The sequence below is a fragment of the Natator depressus genome, chromosome 7, assembly GCF_965152275.1.
Source record: "Natator depressus isolate rNatDep1 chromosome 7, rNatDep2.hap1, whole genome shotgun sequence".
Lineage (NCBI taxonomy): Eukaryota > Metazoa > Chordata > Testudines > Cheloniidae > Natator > Natator depressus.
Genome location: NC_134240.1, coordinates 107,983,120 through 107,998,317, shown reverse-complemented (window position 1 = coordinate 107,998,317; position 15,198 = coordinate 107,983,120). Strand labels below are relative to the sequence as shown.

The 15,198-nt window shown below is 41.8% G+C and overlaps 1 protein-coding gene across 2 annotated transcripts in view; it reads right to left on the bottom strand.

Annotated features, from left to right (window-relative positions):
* The window catches only part of CACUL1 (CDK2 associated cullin domain 1), an 82,030-nt gene that overhangs the window by 40,553 nt on the left and 26,279 nt on the right, over nt 1-15,198 (bottom strand). For both annotated transcript variants that reach the window (XM_074959260.1, XM_074959259.1), the window contains exon 4: nt 4,938-5,033. In XM_074959260.1, coding sequence (XP_074815361.1) covers nt 4,938-5,033 — 96 coding nt within the window. The remainder of the gene's footprint in view (nt 1-4,937; nt 5,034-15,198) is intronic.

Sequence of the window (15,198 nt, the reverse complement as noted above, 5' to 3'; positions counted from 1 at the left end):
CCTTTTGTGTATTAGGAAATAACGAGAGTAGAGCCCCTTGCCTCATAGATGTTAGGTACTGGTCCTATGGATCCTAACCGGAGGAGGTGATCTATCTTCTGTCATAGTAAACTCTCGTGAGAAGGGTCCCTGAAGATGGATGGGGAAGGGTGTTGTGGAGAGGAATGGGGAGGTAAAAATGGATGGAGTACCCAGTTTGAATGATCTCTAGGACCCATCGGTCCAATGTTATGCATTCCTAGGCACTGTGGAATGCTGCCAATTGGTGGCCAAATGGGGATAGAATGATGGTCAGCTGTGTCAGGGGGAGTGGTCTAACGGTGCCTCAACCTGCCCATCAAAAGTAGTGCTTAGACATAGAGGGCTATGAAGAAGATTGTGGGCCAGGTGGTTTGCATTTAGAGAATTTCCCTTTCTTTCTTTGTGACTCGTAGCGGCAGTGAAGTTGGTACTGAGATGCCTGTGGTCTATGTTGGGACAGGGAACTAAATAGTCTCTTTTGTCCCTGTATATAGATACCCAATGACCAGAGGGTAACCCTGGAGTCTGTCAGAGTGTGAAGGGAGGCATCAGTCTTCTTGGCAAAGAGCTTCATGCCCTCAAAGGAAAGGTCCTCGCACGTGGACTTTCGGAAAGCCTGACAAATGGATCCATGACACTCGTTGCATCACCAAAGCCGTGGAGATGGAGCTAGCTGCCGTGTTGGCTACACTGAGGGCAGACTGCAGTGACATCTTTGCCACTAATTGGCCTTCCTGGATAATGGCCTTGAATGAGTCACAATGTGCTTTGGCATCTTTTCAATAAAATCATTCCATTTTGAGTAATTTATGAAATCGTATTTTGCCGTGAAGGCCTGGTAGTTGGCAATACGAAATTGTAGAGTGGCTGAGTACGCTTTTCTACCGAACAGATCAAGGCACTTCCAATCCTTGTCATAGGAGAAGCTCTTGACTGGTGTTGTCGACCACGGGAGTTGACGGTGTGATGGAGTTGGGTGGTGGATGGGAGAATAGGAATTCAGCTTTCTTGGCAGGGCTATAGTATTTTTTTTGTCCGCTCGCTTGCAGGTTGGGGCCACTGATGCCAGGGTGTGCCACACAGTCCCTTGCCAGGTCTAAAATGGCCTCAATCAGGAGGGTGATCTTTGAGGAGGCCGAAGAATGAAGTACCAAGGAGTTGATGGTGGGTATCCTTAACTTCCTCCAATGGAATCTAGAGCACATCAGCCACCTTCTTTGTTAGCTCCTGAAGGGACGAAAGTCGTCTGCCAAAGATGGTGGTGAACACATGACAGCTTTGTCTGAAGAGGAGGAGGATGATACGGTCCTTGGTATCACTTCCTCTTCAGTACTGGCTTCCTGTTCCTCTAAGTCTTGAGGCAATTCAGAAGCCCTGGACAGTGTGGCCGAGGGAAGTGTGCCTCAAGGGTTCTCGGACGAGGCTCAGAGGTCAAGAGGCATGATGGCAGTGCACACCCAAGGATCCCAATATGGCCTTTGAGGTGGTGGTGGTGGCATAGAACCTGGTAGTGGCACCCATGGATAGCCATACCAGGATGGTGGTGATGGGACCATCTGTGGGTATATCCTGGGGCTCTGTTGGTAATGAGCACCATATGGAGCTTGGGAGGAGTACTGCAACACCACTTCCTCAGGCTCACTGTTTGAACCCTCGCTAGAGAGCAGAGGGGAATGGCATGGCAGCAGGGATACTCCCCATGCTTGGTAAAGGCTCGGTGCAGAGGTCTCAGTACTCAGAGGAGGGGACTTGTGATGCGGAAGTCATAACATTGTTATGACTGCTATATAAAAAGGAGTGGTGGTGCCGGCGGGACAGAGATCTTTCCCGCACCAGTCGCTCTGGTGCCTGGCGAGCCATCACTGGTGGTACCGATGCAGACTTGCATACTAGGAGCATCTTTTTAGAACAGTGCTTACTCCTGTCTTTCAGTGTCGATGAGTCAGTGCCCATACCCATTGGGTCCGTGGGCCTGTCAGCAGTACCAGTTGCTGTCGGTTTCCATGAGCCATGGTGCTGGACTGAGATTGCCTCAGTGCCGAAGATACTGAGCGAGACGGTGATCGCTTGCAGCTATCTCGGCGCTCATTATGGGGGCTTCCTGCTGTCTTCTTAGATGATTTGTGAGAGGGGTCCACACCCCTTAGATGTAGAAGGCTGGGGGAAAGACTCACATCTATCAGGAAACTGGGGTCGGAGAGCTGCCTCCATGAAGATAATCTTCTGGCGGAGTTCTCTGTCTTTGCAGGATCTTGGCCAGAGTTGTTGGCGAAGGTAACACTTTTGTTAAACGTGGCTTTCTCTGAGGCAGTGAATGCACTGAGAATGCTTATTCACAATTGGATCACCTCTTTACAAGTGAGGCAATTCTTGAAGCTCAGCGAACTAGGCATACCCCACTGAGGGAAAAGGTCCCCATTGGGGGAGAAAAGGCCGGAAGAAAAAATAAAATCTTCTTTAAATTTTATTTTTAAGGATAAAATAAAAGTAGAAAAACAACTAGAACTACAACTAGGAAACTAACTAATCATAGGTATGTAAATTAAGATGATAGTCTTAATGGACTGCTAATGGCTCCATCTCTAGCCAGGGGCGGTTGAGAAAACTGAGGAGGCCATGCATGCTGGCTAGCCTCCTGGCAGAGCACGAGGAGAGACAATGTATGTGCGGGCACAATGGACACTGCTATTGAAGTTCTCAGATTAGCAGCGCAGAGAGGCAAGCACACCTAGAGTGGAGCACCCACAAGGACACTACTCGAAGAAGAATCTATATTTTTCTTTTTAAACAGAGTTAAAAGCAGATTCTGTTACCATCTGCCTGTTTACTGCTTACACAGCCCTCATCTATAGTGTCTAATCAGTAAGTTCTGACAGTTTGATTTACAATTACAGTTTCTTGTTTTCACTATTTTCAGATAGTGTTAACTGTACTCTCAAAAACTCTCTATCAAGAAACTAACAGAATTAAAGAAAAGGAGTACTTGTGGCACCTTAGAGACTAACCAATTTATTTGAGCATAAGCTTTCGTGAGCTACAGCTCACTTCATCGATGCATGCTACAGCTCACTTCATCGATGCTTATGCTCAAATAAATTGGTTAGTCTCTAAGGTGCCACAAGTACTCCTTTTCTTTTTGCGAATACAGACTAACACGGCTGTTACTCTGAAACCAGAATTAAAGACGTTTCCCCTCACATCAAGAAGAAATGACCACCAGATGAAATAACACTGTTATGACAAAGATGGGATGGGGAAACCTATGGAGCAATCAGAACCTGTGATTAAATAGAAGTTATTATACTGAATAAGAGAATAAAATTACTGCAATGCCCAAATGTAATCTGCTAAATACAGCTTTTGTCCAGGATTTTACACAATAAACCTACCTCCTGGTGATAAAAGCATGTACTTGAACATTAAGAATATATTATTTTAGCTATGGGCTCTAAATCATGAACAAAGGACAGCTCAAAGCATATACAGATAATGCAACTGATTCTCACATAGCACGCAGAAAGGAAGCATTGCACACTCCTGAGAGCCAACTCATTGCAACAAAGATTGGTAAATCAAGAAGTATAGCCATCTCTGCCTAGTTATTCATATCCCATCTCAAGGGACTGAACTGACTCATCCCTTCACCAGCAAGTAGATCTCTGGGGAATCTGGGGGAGGGGGCTGTTGGGGTTTTTTTTGTTGTTTTTTTGGGGCAGGGTGGGGGGCCGATGGGGTTGGTACAAGAGATTACGCTGGGCAAAATAGACAGTACCTGCTCCCAAGGAGAGGACTGGAGAATCCTCACCTCCTCATCATGGTCCCTGGCTCCACTACTCACTGGTCCACGTGGAGGGGACTGAAGAATCCCCATCTCCTTTTATAATTTGCAGGATTATAATAAAGATACAGGAGTGACCCCTTAGCTAAAATTGTGGCAAGTGAATTAAAACACACGCATATGCATATGCACTCCCCCTTCTAACAAAGTTTTTTTTGCATCTAGCAAAGAATTTTTTTAAAACAGATGAAATTAAAAGTATAAGACATTTTTGAAAATCTTATTTAAGTTTTTTCTTGATCTAGATGTGAAATATTCCTTCTATTCATATTCTTAAATGAAGTCCAATGCATAAACTATTTTTGATAAGATCACATGCAATTTTTGTTTTTAGTTATTTATTACAAAACTATAAATCTTGGAGCTCTAACAGGTTCCCACAGAATTATTATAAGCTTCTGCATAGGTATCAAAGAGCTTAAAAACTCCACAGGCAGGAATTTAGAAAAATCAATAAAACCAATAGTTACAGTTCAATGAGTTTAGAACTTCTGCAAAAATACTTGCGAACCGTAAGCTTTGCAAACAAAATCGTTTGGTGCAACTGATGCTCCGAATTCCATTATCGTTATGGCTATTTATACTTCCGAGACCGTATGGTGGGGTTTTTAGCTTTTTTTGTTTGTGTGGTTTCTCCCGCTTACATGACTTCAAGAAGCCATTGTAGGCCTAGAGAACTCATGGAACCTAAAAAGAGAAATCACCTTTTCCATAATGCACCCAAACTACCAGGCCAACATACAACAAGCCTATGAGCTGGCCAAACTCGCAATACATTTAAAAAGTTACACAAAAGTTGATTTTTTGCTGTCGATACAAAAAAAATATCAATCTTTCTGCTGTGAAGACACTGGCAAGGCAGAAAAATAGCAAACAACTCTCAATTTAAGTGCATTGCTTTTCTTATCTTCCTAGATTTGAACGTAAGTGTGATACCAGCAGCAAAAGCAACAATGAATACTAAATTCTGTAAGAAAATAAGTCATTAAAGTTGCACTTATCTCTTTCCACTTTCAGTTAACACCTCAAGGTGCATGGACATAGTCTATTCAAAAAAAAAAGAATGTTCTAAACTTACCATATATATGAAAAGAGGCACAATGCTCTGCAATGCTCCCATATATTGTCCAAGAGCTATGTTAAATCTTTCAATATACAGATCTGGAGGGCTGGCCTGCAAGAAACAGTAAAAGGGAAGGAGTAATTTTAACACAAAGGAAGACACAAATGTAGGACACCATGGACTACACTTTCAACTCAAAACTCCCAAGGCTATAAAGGATGCGACACTTAGTCCAAGAGGAGCAAGTCACATATTAATCCAGAATTCCTATTTCCAATTAGAATTAGAACAACCTCCACCAAGACACCCAGCAAAAACTTAGGCTACAACACCCAGTTCCCCCCCAGAAATCTGTCATTACTCTGACAAATATGTCCAATTATACCTCCAGCATGCCTGTAGCATAAACCAGTATTTAGCACAACCAAGTATATACATTTAACTAAGCATCCAAACATTCTTTTGAAAGGTTTAGTCTGTCAGGGCTAGATCCTGACAATGAATCTGTATGGGTATTGAAGTGTGCCTGCATGGATCCATTTTTAGGATCTACCTCTTAGACATTATGGTGACATTAAGCTACTGCTCGGCATATAAGAAACTGTGTCTCTGGGTTTTGCTGAGTTTTTCAGTGTGAGGGAAGTATGATCAGACATTTAGTTGGAGGTGATGTGAGGCATAATGCCTTATGAAGCTCCTAGGGCAGAAGCAACAGCACCACTCTTAAGGGGTTTGCTACTCTCCAAGGCCAGTCAAGTTTGCTATTAAAGTTTAACAGGGAACTTGCCTTCCCCTGCCCCATCTCCTTCCCACAGTGCGAGTAGGAGCAGGTAGTTCTTATGCTCAGAAGAGTGTGAGGACTGCAACAGTGGTTAAACCCTATGCAGTGGCAGTGAGAGATGCACATTTCTCAAGCGGGTCTGCCACACTGACTCTTAATGCTCACTCAGAATGGTCCGCATTATATTAATTCCCGTGGTTAGGTGTGCGGTTATTTAGCTACACCTCAAATATTGTCTCATCTTCACAAGCCAGAATTCTTATCTTCTATAAAGATGATTTCACTGTTACCAGTATTTTCATAAAGACACACTAACGCTACTTCTAATATGTTCAAAACCAATCATTCCATACAGGGCAAGGTTTTCCAGCAATCTTTTTTTTCTTAATATGGCTAGTAAATTCGTAAAAAGTGTTAATTTTCACAGTCAGAACCCAGTTACATGGAAACAGAAGTAAAGACGTTAAAAAGGCAAATCAAAAGCCACAAAAGAATAAAAGAGATTTTTTGGCTACATTGTAATAAAAGTGACAGAGTTATATAGGATCAAAATGAACAAGTGTAACAAACATATGATTAAAAACAGATTATGGGACCAATTCTCAGGCCCACCCAACCTACTCTTGGAACAAAATGCAAATGAGGAGAGTATGTAGAGGTGACTATGAGCTCTGAAGACTCCTTTTTCATACACAGTGTTTAGGAGACATTTATGCACAAACATACATATTTGCTGAAAGTAGTGTGCCATCAAATCTCATTTTCCAAGCGGACAGTATTTCTGCTTCCTCTAAATTATGTTCCCTTCCACTTCTCCACCCCAAACTATGGTCTCCAAGGTACATTTTTGTGTCTGTCTGTGCTATTTTATTATTGAGATCATTTCCAGTTTTTAAGATTTCTTATAACCTAAGTAAAGTTTTTTAAAAGGAAACTTCCACTTCAAGGGATGTGTCAAACAGGAGACGAAAGCTCATGCTCAAATAAACTGGTTAGTCTCTAAGGTGCCACAAGTACTCCTTTTCTTTTTTCTTTTTACGAATACAGACTAACACGGCTGTTACTCTGAAAACTCTCACACTGGACATCTCTATCCTTATCTGGCCATGCGAATTTCACATAAGACTTTCATCAAAAAAAAAAAAAAGGAGAAAAAAATCAAAGACATAATAAATTGTTTTACCATATTTGAACATTCTGCCCAATACATTATATCTGATCTCCCATTAATGTGTGTCCTGGAGTTTTATTTAATGCTTATTTCTCCCAAAAAGATTAAAATATACCTTAATTTCACCTAATGAAACAGTCATATAGGGCTCTAAAAATGCCCATGACGAATATTGACTACAACCCAAGTGTCATAAAACTCCATCTGATTATGGTGTCTCTGGAGTTCCTCTGATACAATGAATACACAAAAATGAGCAGAGTAAAGAACTGTGACCATCATCTCCTTATAACAAAGGAAGAAACTGTTGTGTTAGGTCCTGATCCAAAGCCCTAAAGCACATCTAATTTTAAGTACAAAGAAGGCCAACTGACTTCAGTGGGAATATTTATGTGCTTGAATATGTACGTGTTTAAGGTTTCGTTGGATAGGAGCCTTAGGTTTCCTTAACTTGCATAGTAACTGCCAGTTTCAAATAATTAATGCCGAGTAAATTAACGGAGCCAAGCTGCCTATCTTCATTTTTATTCTTCTGGTATTTCACACTGGCCCTTATACAGTTGATAGCAGCCAGTGTCTGACAGTAACAACAAGGAGTCTGGTGGCACCTTAAAGACTAACAGATTTATTTGGGCATAAGCTTTCGAGGGTGTCTGACAGCAAAGCACTGAGCAGCTAAATCCCGTTCACCTCCAAAAAGCTATCTTTAAAGTGACAATAGTTTCACTCTCTTTATCAAACAATATCCCCCCTCCTTTCCCCTGTAAACTAATGTAAACAAAAAAAATTACTATGAAGAGTATTTCATAATTTTAAAAGTATTTCCTCCCCACAGTGATTCACAACAACTCTTTAGGTGCCTAAAAGGAAGTCCATAGCCTCATTAAATTTTTCCCTCCTTTCCTTACATTTTAAGTTCAATGGTATTTTACTGTAGGGTTGTTCCTAACTGTTGGACTGCAATGAGCTATTTGTTTCAAAGTAAGGACTCTGTGCAGTAAGTCCTTATTCACATGAATAGCCCCAACGACTCTAGTGGGACTATTTGTCTAAATAACTGCATAGACTTTGCAAATTAAGAAGAAGAAATGGATCTTGGACCCATTCAGACAGTCAAGTAATCAGACTTCATTAAAATGATTCTCTACAGGGGCTCTAGTAGAAATGTCACTTCTATTTTAAATCCCTATTTTCAGTCGGTTATAACTATCATAAAAGATACTGTCTGATCTGGCTGAAATTTCTCATTCTTGGTCTCAGTCCAGAAACAAATTATTATTGAAAATATTAACAAAAAAATCCATTCAGCCATTTGAATCATGGAAGAAATAGTGAAGTACGACAACTACCTTTTTACAGCTAGATGAGGCAATTATGAAAGACTTTAAACTCTGGTTGTCCTTTAACTAATGAACTGTAATAGAAGAAACATGCTAAACAGAAAAGTGAGATACTGAGAAAAAAAAGTTAAAAAGATTTCACACAAATATCTGTATGCAAGGGAAATGAAAAACCATGCAAAATATCTATAGAAATTGTTTCAACTGCTTGGGTAAGATCATTACGGGAAAGTTGAAAAATATCAAGAACCAGGGGAAAAAAAAATATTTGAAACCTCCAGACCATTCAGGATAAAGGAAAGATTGAGTACACCACTAAAGAATGTGAACATGGCTCCTGCCTCCTCTTGTTTTATTAAAAGGCTTTTGGACAGCTGGGGTTTGGTTATGGAATAATGGGTCTTCGTTTTTGTTCATTTTTCTTAACAGAAAGATACTTTATGATTCTGCATTCTCAGTTCCCACTGACTCATGTAGTTTCTTTGCCACAAGGCATTTCCTCTCTCCCTATCCACACTGTCTACAGTGTGACTGGCTGTGGGTAGAGGTTCACAAATTATTTGTGCAAAACCAAGGCCGTAAAAGTATAGCAAAGACATCTCGAAGTGCTGCATCAGAGGTTTTGAACTCTCCCCAGACAATAAGTCTGGGCATTCAATTACAATGGAAGTCTTTCCCTCTTGGGAGCTTTCATATTTTTTGGAGGCTACAGTTTGCCAGGATGCACACCTTGGATTTGCCTCTGGATGTAACCAGTGGAGGTACTTGAGCTAGCACTCCCTTGCTCTAAGAAGAGAAGGCTACTGGAAAGTCATTATCTATGAGCGTCTCTCAAGTTTGGAATTCACTCCCTTCACTTGAAATAACTTAACTTTGTTCAGAGCATATTGGAAATTAATCTATTTTCTTAGGGATTAAATAGCTATAGGCTGGTATGCTTGCAGAAGGTGAGGTATTTTTACGTTAACTTGCTTTGGGTGGGTATTTTAAGAGAAAGGAGAAGATTAAGCTGCTGATTTTGTATATGTATTATGTAAATTTTTGTCAAAGCCATCTAGAGTGTAGAATAGGAATCTTTTTTAAAATTATTTATCAATCAAAATAAGATTCGTTACAGGGTGGATATTTCACATTTTCATCTACAGATACAAAAAGTCTTTTCCTCTTCCTTGTGCAATAAAACTGTTGGCAACTGTGCCGCTTTAGGCTGTCATCTTTATCACCCAACTGAATAGCAATAACCATGCTGCTAATTCAATAGTATGATATCCAGCACAGATGTGCCCCATTTTTTGTTGCAGAGCACTTGCAGATCAAATATTCTTTATTCATATGCGGAGGAAAAAAGATACAGCTCTCTGACCCTCAGTATCTAATACTTCATTAAAAAAATCACTAATCTAATTCATTCAAGTAAAAAACTGTTACTAACCTTGCATAACTGTTGTTCTTCTAGCATGGAATGGACATGAGCAACACGTCTTGGTGTGCGCGCATTGCGTGCACTGTTACCGGAAATTTTTCCCTTAGTGGTATCCGCAGGGCAGCTCTAGTGCACCTCTGGAGTCACACGCATATGCGCCGATGTAAGGGGCCCCGCAGCCTCTCAGTTCCTTCTTGCCAGTAACTCCAACAGAGGGGTAAGATCGTGGGTCATGGAATGGACATGAGCAATGCATCTCGAAGAACAACCGTTTTTTCTTTTTAGAGTTCTTGCTCACGTCCATTCCATGCTAGGTGACTCACAAGCAGGACCCCTGGAGGTAGGCTCCGAGTTCATGGATGTGAAGTAAAATCCCTTCCCTCTCGAGTCCCGGCAAACTTCCTCTACAGCCCCCACACGTAGGAGGAATTGCACCTCTGGGCAAGGAGTTGCTCGTGAGAAAGGTCCCTGAAGAGGGACGGGATGGTGGGTGGGAGGGAGGGGTGCATAAAAAGTAGAGGGTGTAACAAACTGTTACTGTACTCAGGATCCAATGGTCCAATGTTAAATAGGACCATGCCGGACAGAAAGGCAACAAATGGTCCAAAAACAAAGGAGGGAGCTGCTCGGTTCGAAGAGCTAGTATCGCCTGGAGCATGTCCACTTGGCGCTCCATAACGTTTAAGAGCCGCTCTGTAGCTTCTTTCTGGTGTGCCGCGTTCTCCTTTCGGTCCCTCTTCTCACTGTCCCGCCACTCCTTCAATTCCTGTTTCTTGGCAGCAGAGTGTATCATAACCTCAAGCAGAAAATCCTCCTTAGTTGTTCTTGGCCGCTTTCTAATTCTGCGCAGCCATTCTTCCGCCAATAAAGAGGGAGGCTGGGCTCCCAAGGTCATCTCTGTGAAGTTTAAATGCAACATTTTACAGAAGCAGTATTGTTTGCAACACAGACAACACTGATTCAGTGCTTTAAAACACAGCCAGTACTCTCACACCTATCACTAACTGGCTGACCCCAGGCAAGCACACATGAGCCATAAGATCCGCAAAATGGTGAGTAGCCACAGGGGCAGGGTAAATCACTCTTCCCGGACCCTGTTGTACACTAGGCACATGGCTCTTGGGGAGAGCCAGCACTGTAGTGGGGACCTAATGATCATTCCTGTTCCCACACTTTCCACAGGAGGTGATCATTACGGAAGATATCTCGCTGCTGAGGGTGAGCAGGGAATCAAGGGAGGGTCTTCTCCAAGCCTGCGGCTTCTGCCCTGGCCCCTATACGGCTCATCTGTGTGCAGCAATGGTCCCCGGTCTACCCCACACCACCCCGCCATGACAACAAAGTGGCAAGGGAAAGTTACCATTAATGGGGCAAGAAACAACGCAACTCTGCCAAGGAACCTGCGGCAGCAGATTGCCCAGTATCTCCACGAGAGTTTCCTGGAGATCTCTGAGGGAGATTCCCATGAAGTGAGGGAGTCTATCAACAGCCTGTTCCGCCGCTCAGACTAGGCATGCAGTGGGAGACAAGCCTGCTTTCTGCAACCCTCCTGCCCCCGACAACTCTCTTCAGCAATTCCCAAAATCAGATCCACTTATTAGGGGCCTCCTCTCCTGTTTGCGCTTCGCCAAGATCCGACTGCTGTGACTGGCTAGGTTCCTCCAGGGTAGAAAAGAGCTCCTGGCTGCATGCATCTCTGGCCCCCGAGTCATCCTCTGCCTCTGGGTCCCCCTCCCCCTCTTCGTCCAAGATTTCCTCCTCCTGACTCAATCCACTCTCGACTGGCATGCAAGCCAACAAAGTATCCACAGGGGCCTTCACAGTAGAGGTGGGGTTGCCACTGAGTATTGCGTCCAGCTCTTTGTAGAACCAGCAGCTCGTGGGCGCAGCACTGGAGCAGCGGTTTGCCTCCCACACCTTGTGGTATGCTTTCCACAGCTCCTTCACTTTTACCCTACACTGCAATGTGTCCGGTCATGGCCCCTTTCTGTCATGCATCGTGAAATCCGTCCGTAGATATCATAATTCCTATGGCTGGAGCGCAGCTGGGACTGCACAGCATCCTCTCCCCTGAGGGCAGGGCACTAGAGTTCAAACCAATGACCAGAGAGGTGAGAACATGCATTGTGGGACAGTTCCCAGAGGCCTATCACAGCACTGCAATTGACCAGGGTGTCTACACTGGCACCGCAGCGCTGTAACCCCAGCGCAGAAAGCTGTACGCCTCTCATCAGGGTGGGTTTTTTTTAAGAGCGCTGCATCTGCACCATTTCTGCACACTAATTGGTTTGGCAGTGTGTACACCCCGGGAGTTAGATGCTTAGCAGAAAGATGCTTTACTGAGCACAAACTTGCCAGTGTAGACAAGGCCTTAGCCAGAGATCCTCAAAAGCTATTTAGACACCTACCTCCCGCTAATTTTAATTGATTTTCAATGGCGTTAATGATTAAACCCGTTTTCATGGATTGAAAAGACCGTTTGGGGCAGTGTATGGAGACTTGTTCTGACATTGTGGTAGGGATGGAGCATAGACGCTTTGAAAGCAGAAGACTTACAACAGCTAAAATTTCATTGGCATAATTCTGTGCTATGCCAGGTTTGGTTTCCTAGCACTAAAAGTAATTCTGACCATTTTTAGAAATGTATACAGCTGTAGAAGCAATGACCTTTTCATATGAACATTACCTAGTCATACTATTTTGAGATGGTTTTGTTGCACTTTAGAATTTTAAGGTCCAATATTTGCAGAAAGAAAGTTCTTTAACTAAATTTTATAATTTAATAATCAGTGTCCGACTCCACACAAAACACTAACAATAAATTATTTGGTAGTTTTAAGAATTTAGCTTCTTATTTATATGGCTCTTCATTAAACTGAGATACTAAATGGACATTCAAAGTAAGAGGAATGCCTAGAGTGTTTCCAAGTTTGACAGCTAGTTGGCTTGACAGACATGTCATGGCTAAAGATGTTTGCACACTTACCACAGGGGAACAGTTAACTGCTAGAATACCACACATCTATTTCTATGCAGTTTTAAAACCTGGTGCAAGCCATTAGAGCAACATGATAAAACATTACCAAAAAATTACTAAATAAACCCATTTTGATAAGAAGTAGGGCTGATTCTGTGTTACAGAGAATCATGATGAAAAGTAATGACCATCATAACTGCAAATTAGTGAGTTTAAAGTGAGATGTTCATATTTAATACAATTTTGACTACTAGTTTGAAAAAGGAAAGCGTAACAAATAATGCCCCAACTACAGCAACTTATGTAAGTGCAATATCAGGAATGATCACTTCTCTCACTGTCACGGTCTAATTAGACACATCCACAAGTGCAATAAATAATTTTTGCTGTTTTTCACACTGGGAAAATTAATCTGTCAAGCCTCTACAACAGAAATAGATGTCTTGTTTATTTTTTTTATCATGGCCACGACCATTACAGATTACATTTTTTCCAACAAAATATCCACTAAAAATTATACGATTTTATTTAGTGCTTTCAGCTTTTTGGGACGAAGTCCATCAGAAAACTGAACCTAGGGCTGCCAGGCCAAAGGAACCCCACAAGCCTTCTGCCTAGATAGCCAGGAGGGAAATCTCTATTAATGCCTAACGAATGCCAAATTAGCCATTTTTAAGCTGCCTCATTTCTGAAATTCTGCTCAGCCCACTCACCACACACATGGCAATCTGGCTCTTCAGAAAAGGGTTCAATAAGCATACCCCAATTTTACTGAGGCACACATTCACCTTCTCTGCCTATTAGCTGGATGGGAGAGGGGATGAGACAAAGAAATCCTTGTTCAAAGTCTCTTCACAGATGCAACAGAGAGGACCCGAAAGAGAAGGGCCATTCAACAGACCCACTCACTCCAATAAATGGTGATCAGAGAGGTGAGAATGGCAGTATAAGAAGCCAGGAAGCCATCCCCTGCTCAACTCTCTCCTCCCAATACATCAATATTAAGAATTATTATTTGAATTTCCAAAATGTAGGCACTTTCCACAAACAGGAGGACAGTCCCTGCCTTATAAAGTTTATGATCTATGACGACAAGTGACACATACATTACATATTTTAATTAAATATACATTGGCTTCTGTTTGTGGTTTGGGCTGCTCACCAGCCCACCCTACTACTGATATCCAAGAATATACTCTTTCAAGCTCAGCAATATTTTCCTATTCTGTTTGTCAACTTTTCAGTGCCACATAAAGAAGCATTATTCAGCCCTGTAGATTCATTTTACATCCACCCTTTACACTGTAGTTTCTCCAGCAAAGAATGTATTAAGTAGGCCTGGCAACCAATTTGGAACAGAGGAGGCGGTAGGCAATGAATACAGAAGCAATACGTTGTACTTTGTATGTTTTGTAACTTTAATGGGGGTATAGAAGTGGCTGTGATCCATTAACGTTAAGAAGAAAAGTTAATTGGTCTTTTTTTCAGTTTGCAATTAATATAGCAGTATTCTTTCTAGACAGAACTGCTGCTTGTGTCAAAATTAAAATATAGCCCTCTGCAAAGTCTAATCTACAGTGCAAAGACGTAAACTTTTATTTGCATTCTACTGCCACCTACAGTACAAGTTATAAATCTCAAATTGATAACCATGAGTAATATTGGACATTAGGACAGCTAAAGATTCTAAATCTATAAACACCATTTGCTCTTGCTTTTTTAGGGCTCTATTCAACCCCTCTGAAATCATTAAGTCTTTCTATTGACTTCAGTGGAAGATGGACTGGTTCCTTAATGCAGTGTTCAAAAGAATATGTACATGGGACGAATATTCTCTAGTCTAGAAAGAATAGTGTCAAGTAAAAAGTATCAGGAGTAGCAGCCGTGATAGTCTATATTCTCAAAAAGAAAAGGAGTACTTGTGGCACCTTAGAGACTAACAAATTTATTAGAGTTCACGAAAGCTTATGCTCTAATAAATTTGTCAGTAAAAGTATCTCTGTGATGAACCCACTACAGACAGAGGATAGGTTTTAATAAGACTAGAAACCAGCAAGACTAAAAAGCCTGTCCAGAGATATCAAATGCTCAAGCATTATGTTCAGATATTTGACAATTTTACAACTTCTTTGGTTCAGTGTTCCCACTAGGAAATTTCAGCATGAGGATGACCAGATTATTCTGACATACTGGTTGTATACAGATGCTCTGTAATGCAGCTGTTACACAACCGCTGCTAAGTACTCTGCTTGCTGAGGAGATGACATTTTGCATGCCTGCCATTGCAATTTTTATCACCCACTCTCTTTTGACACAAAATTATAATACCATCACCTTGTACTAGGCCCCATCTTCTGTATCTATTCCTATTAAATCATACCAGTTAGGTAAGTGTTTGTCTGCTCAACTACAGCACTGTAGAACGGCTACCGTGTTGTGGGCCACACATGTGAAATATGCACTGAAATACTACGTTTTAAGAATTTTTATGTGCTAGAGAGTAATAGGTAGTTTCCAGACTACAATCTGTCCTGCTCTGATTTAAATGATATGTAGTCCTTTAAAAACTTTAAATACCCCCCTT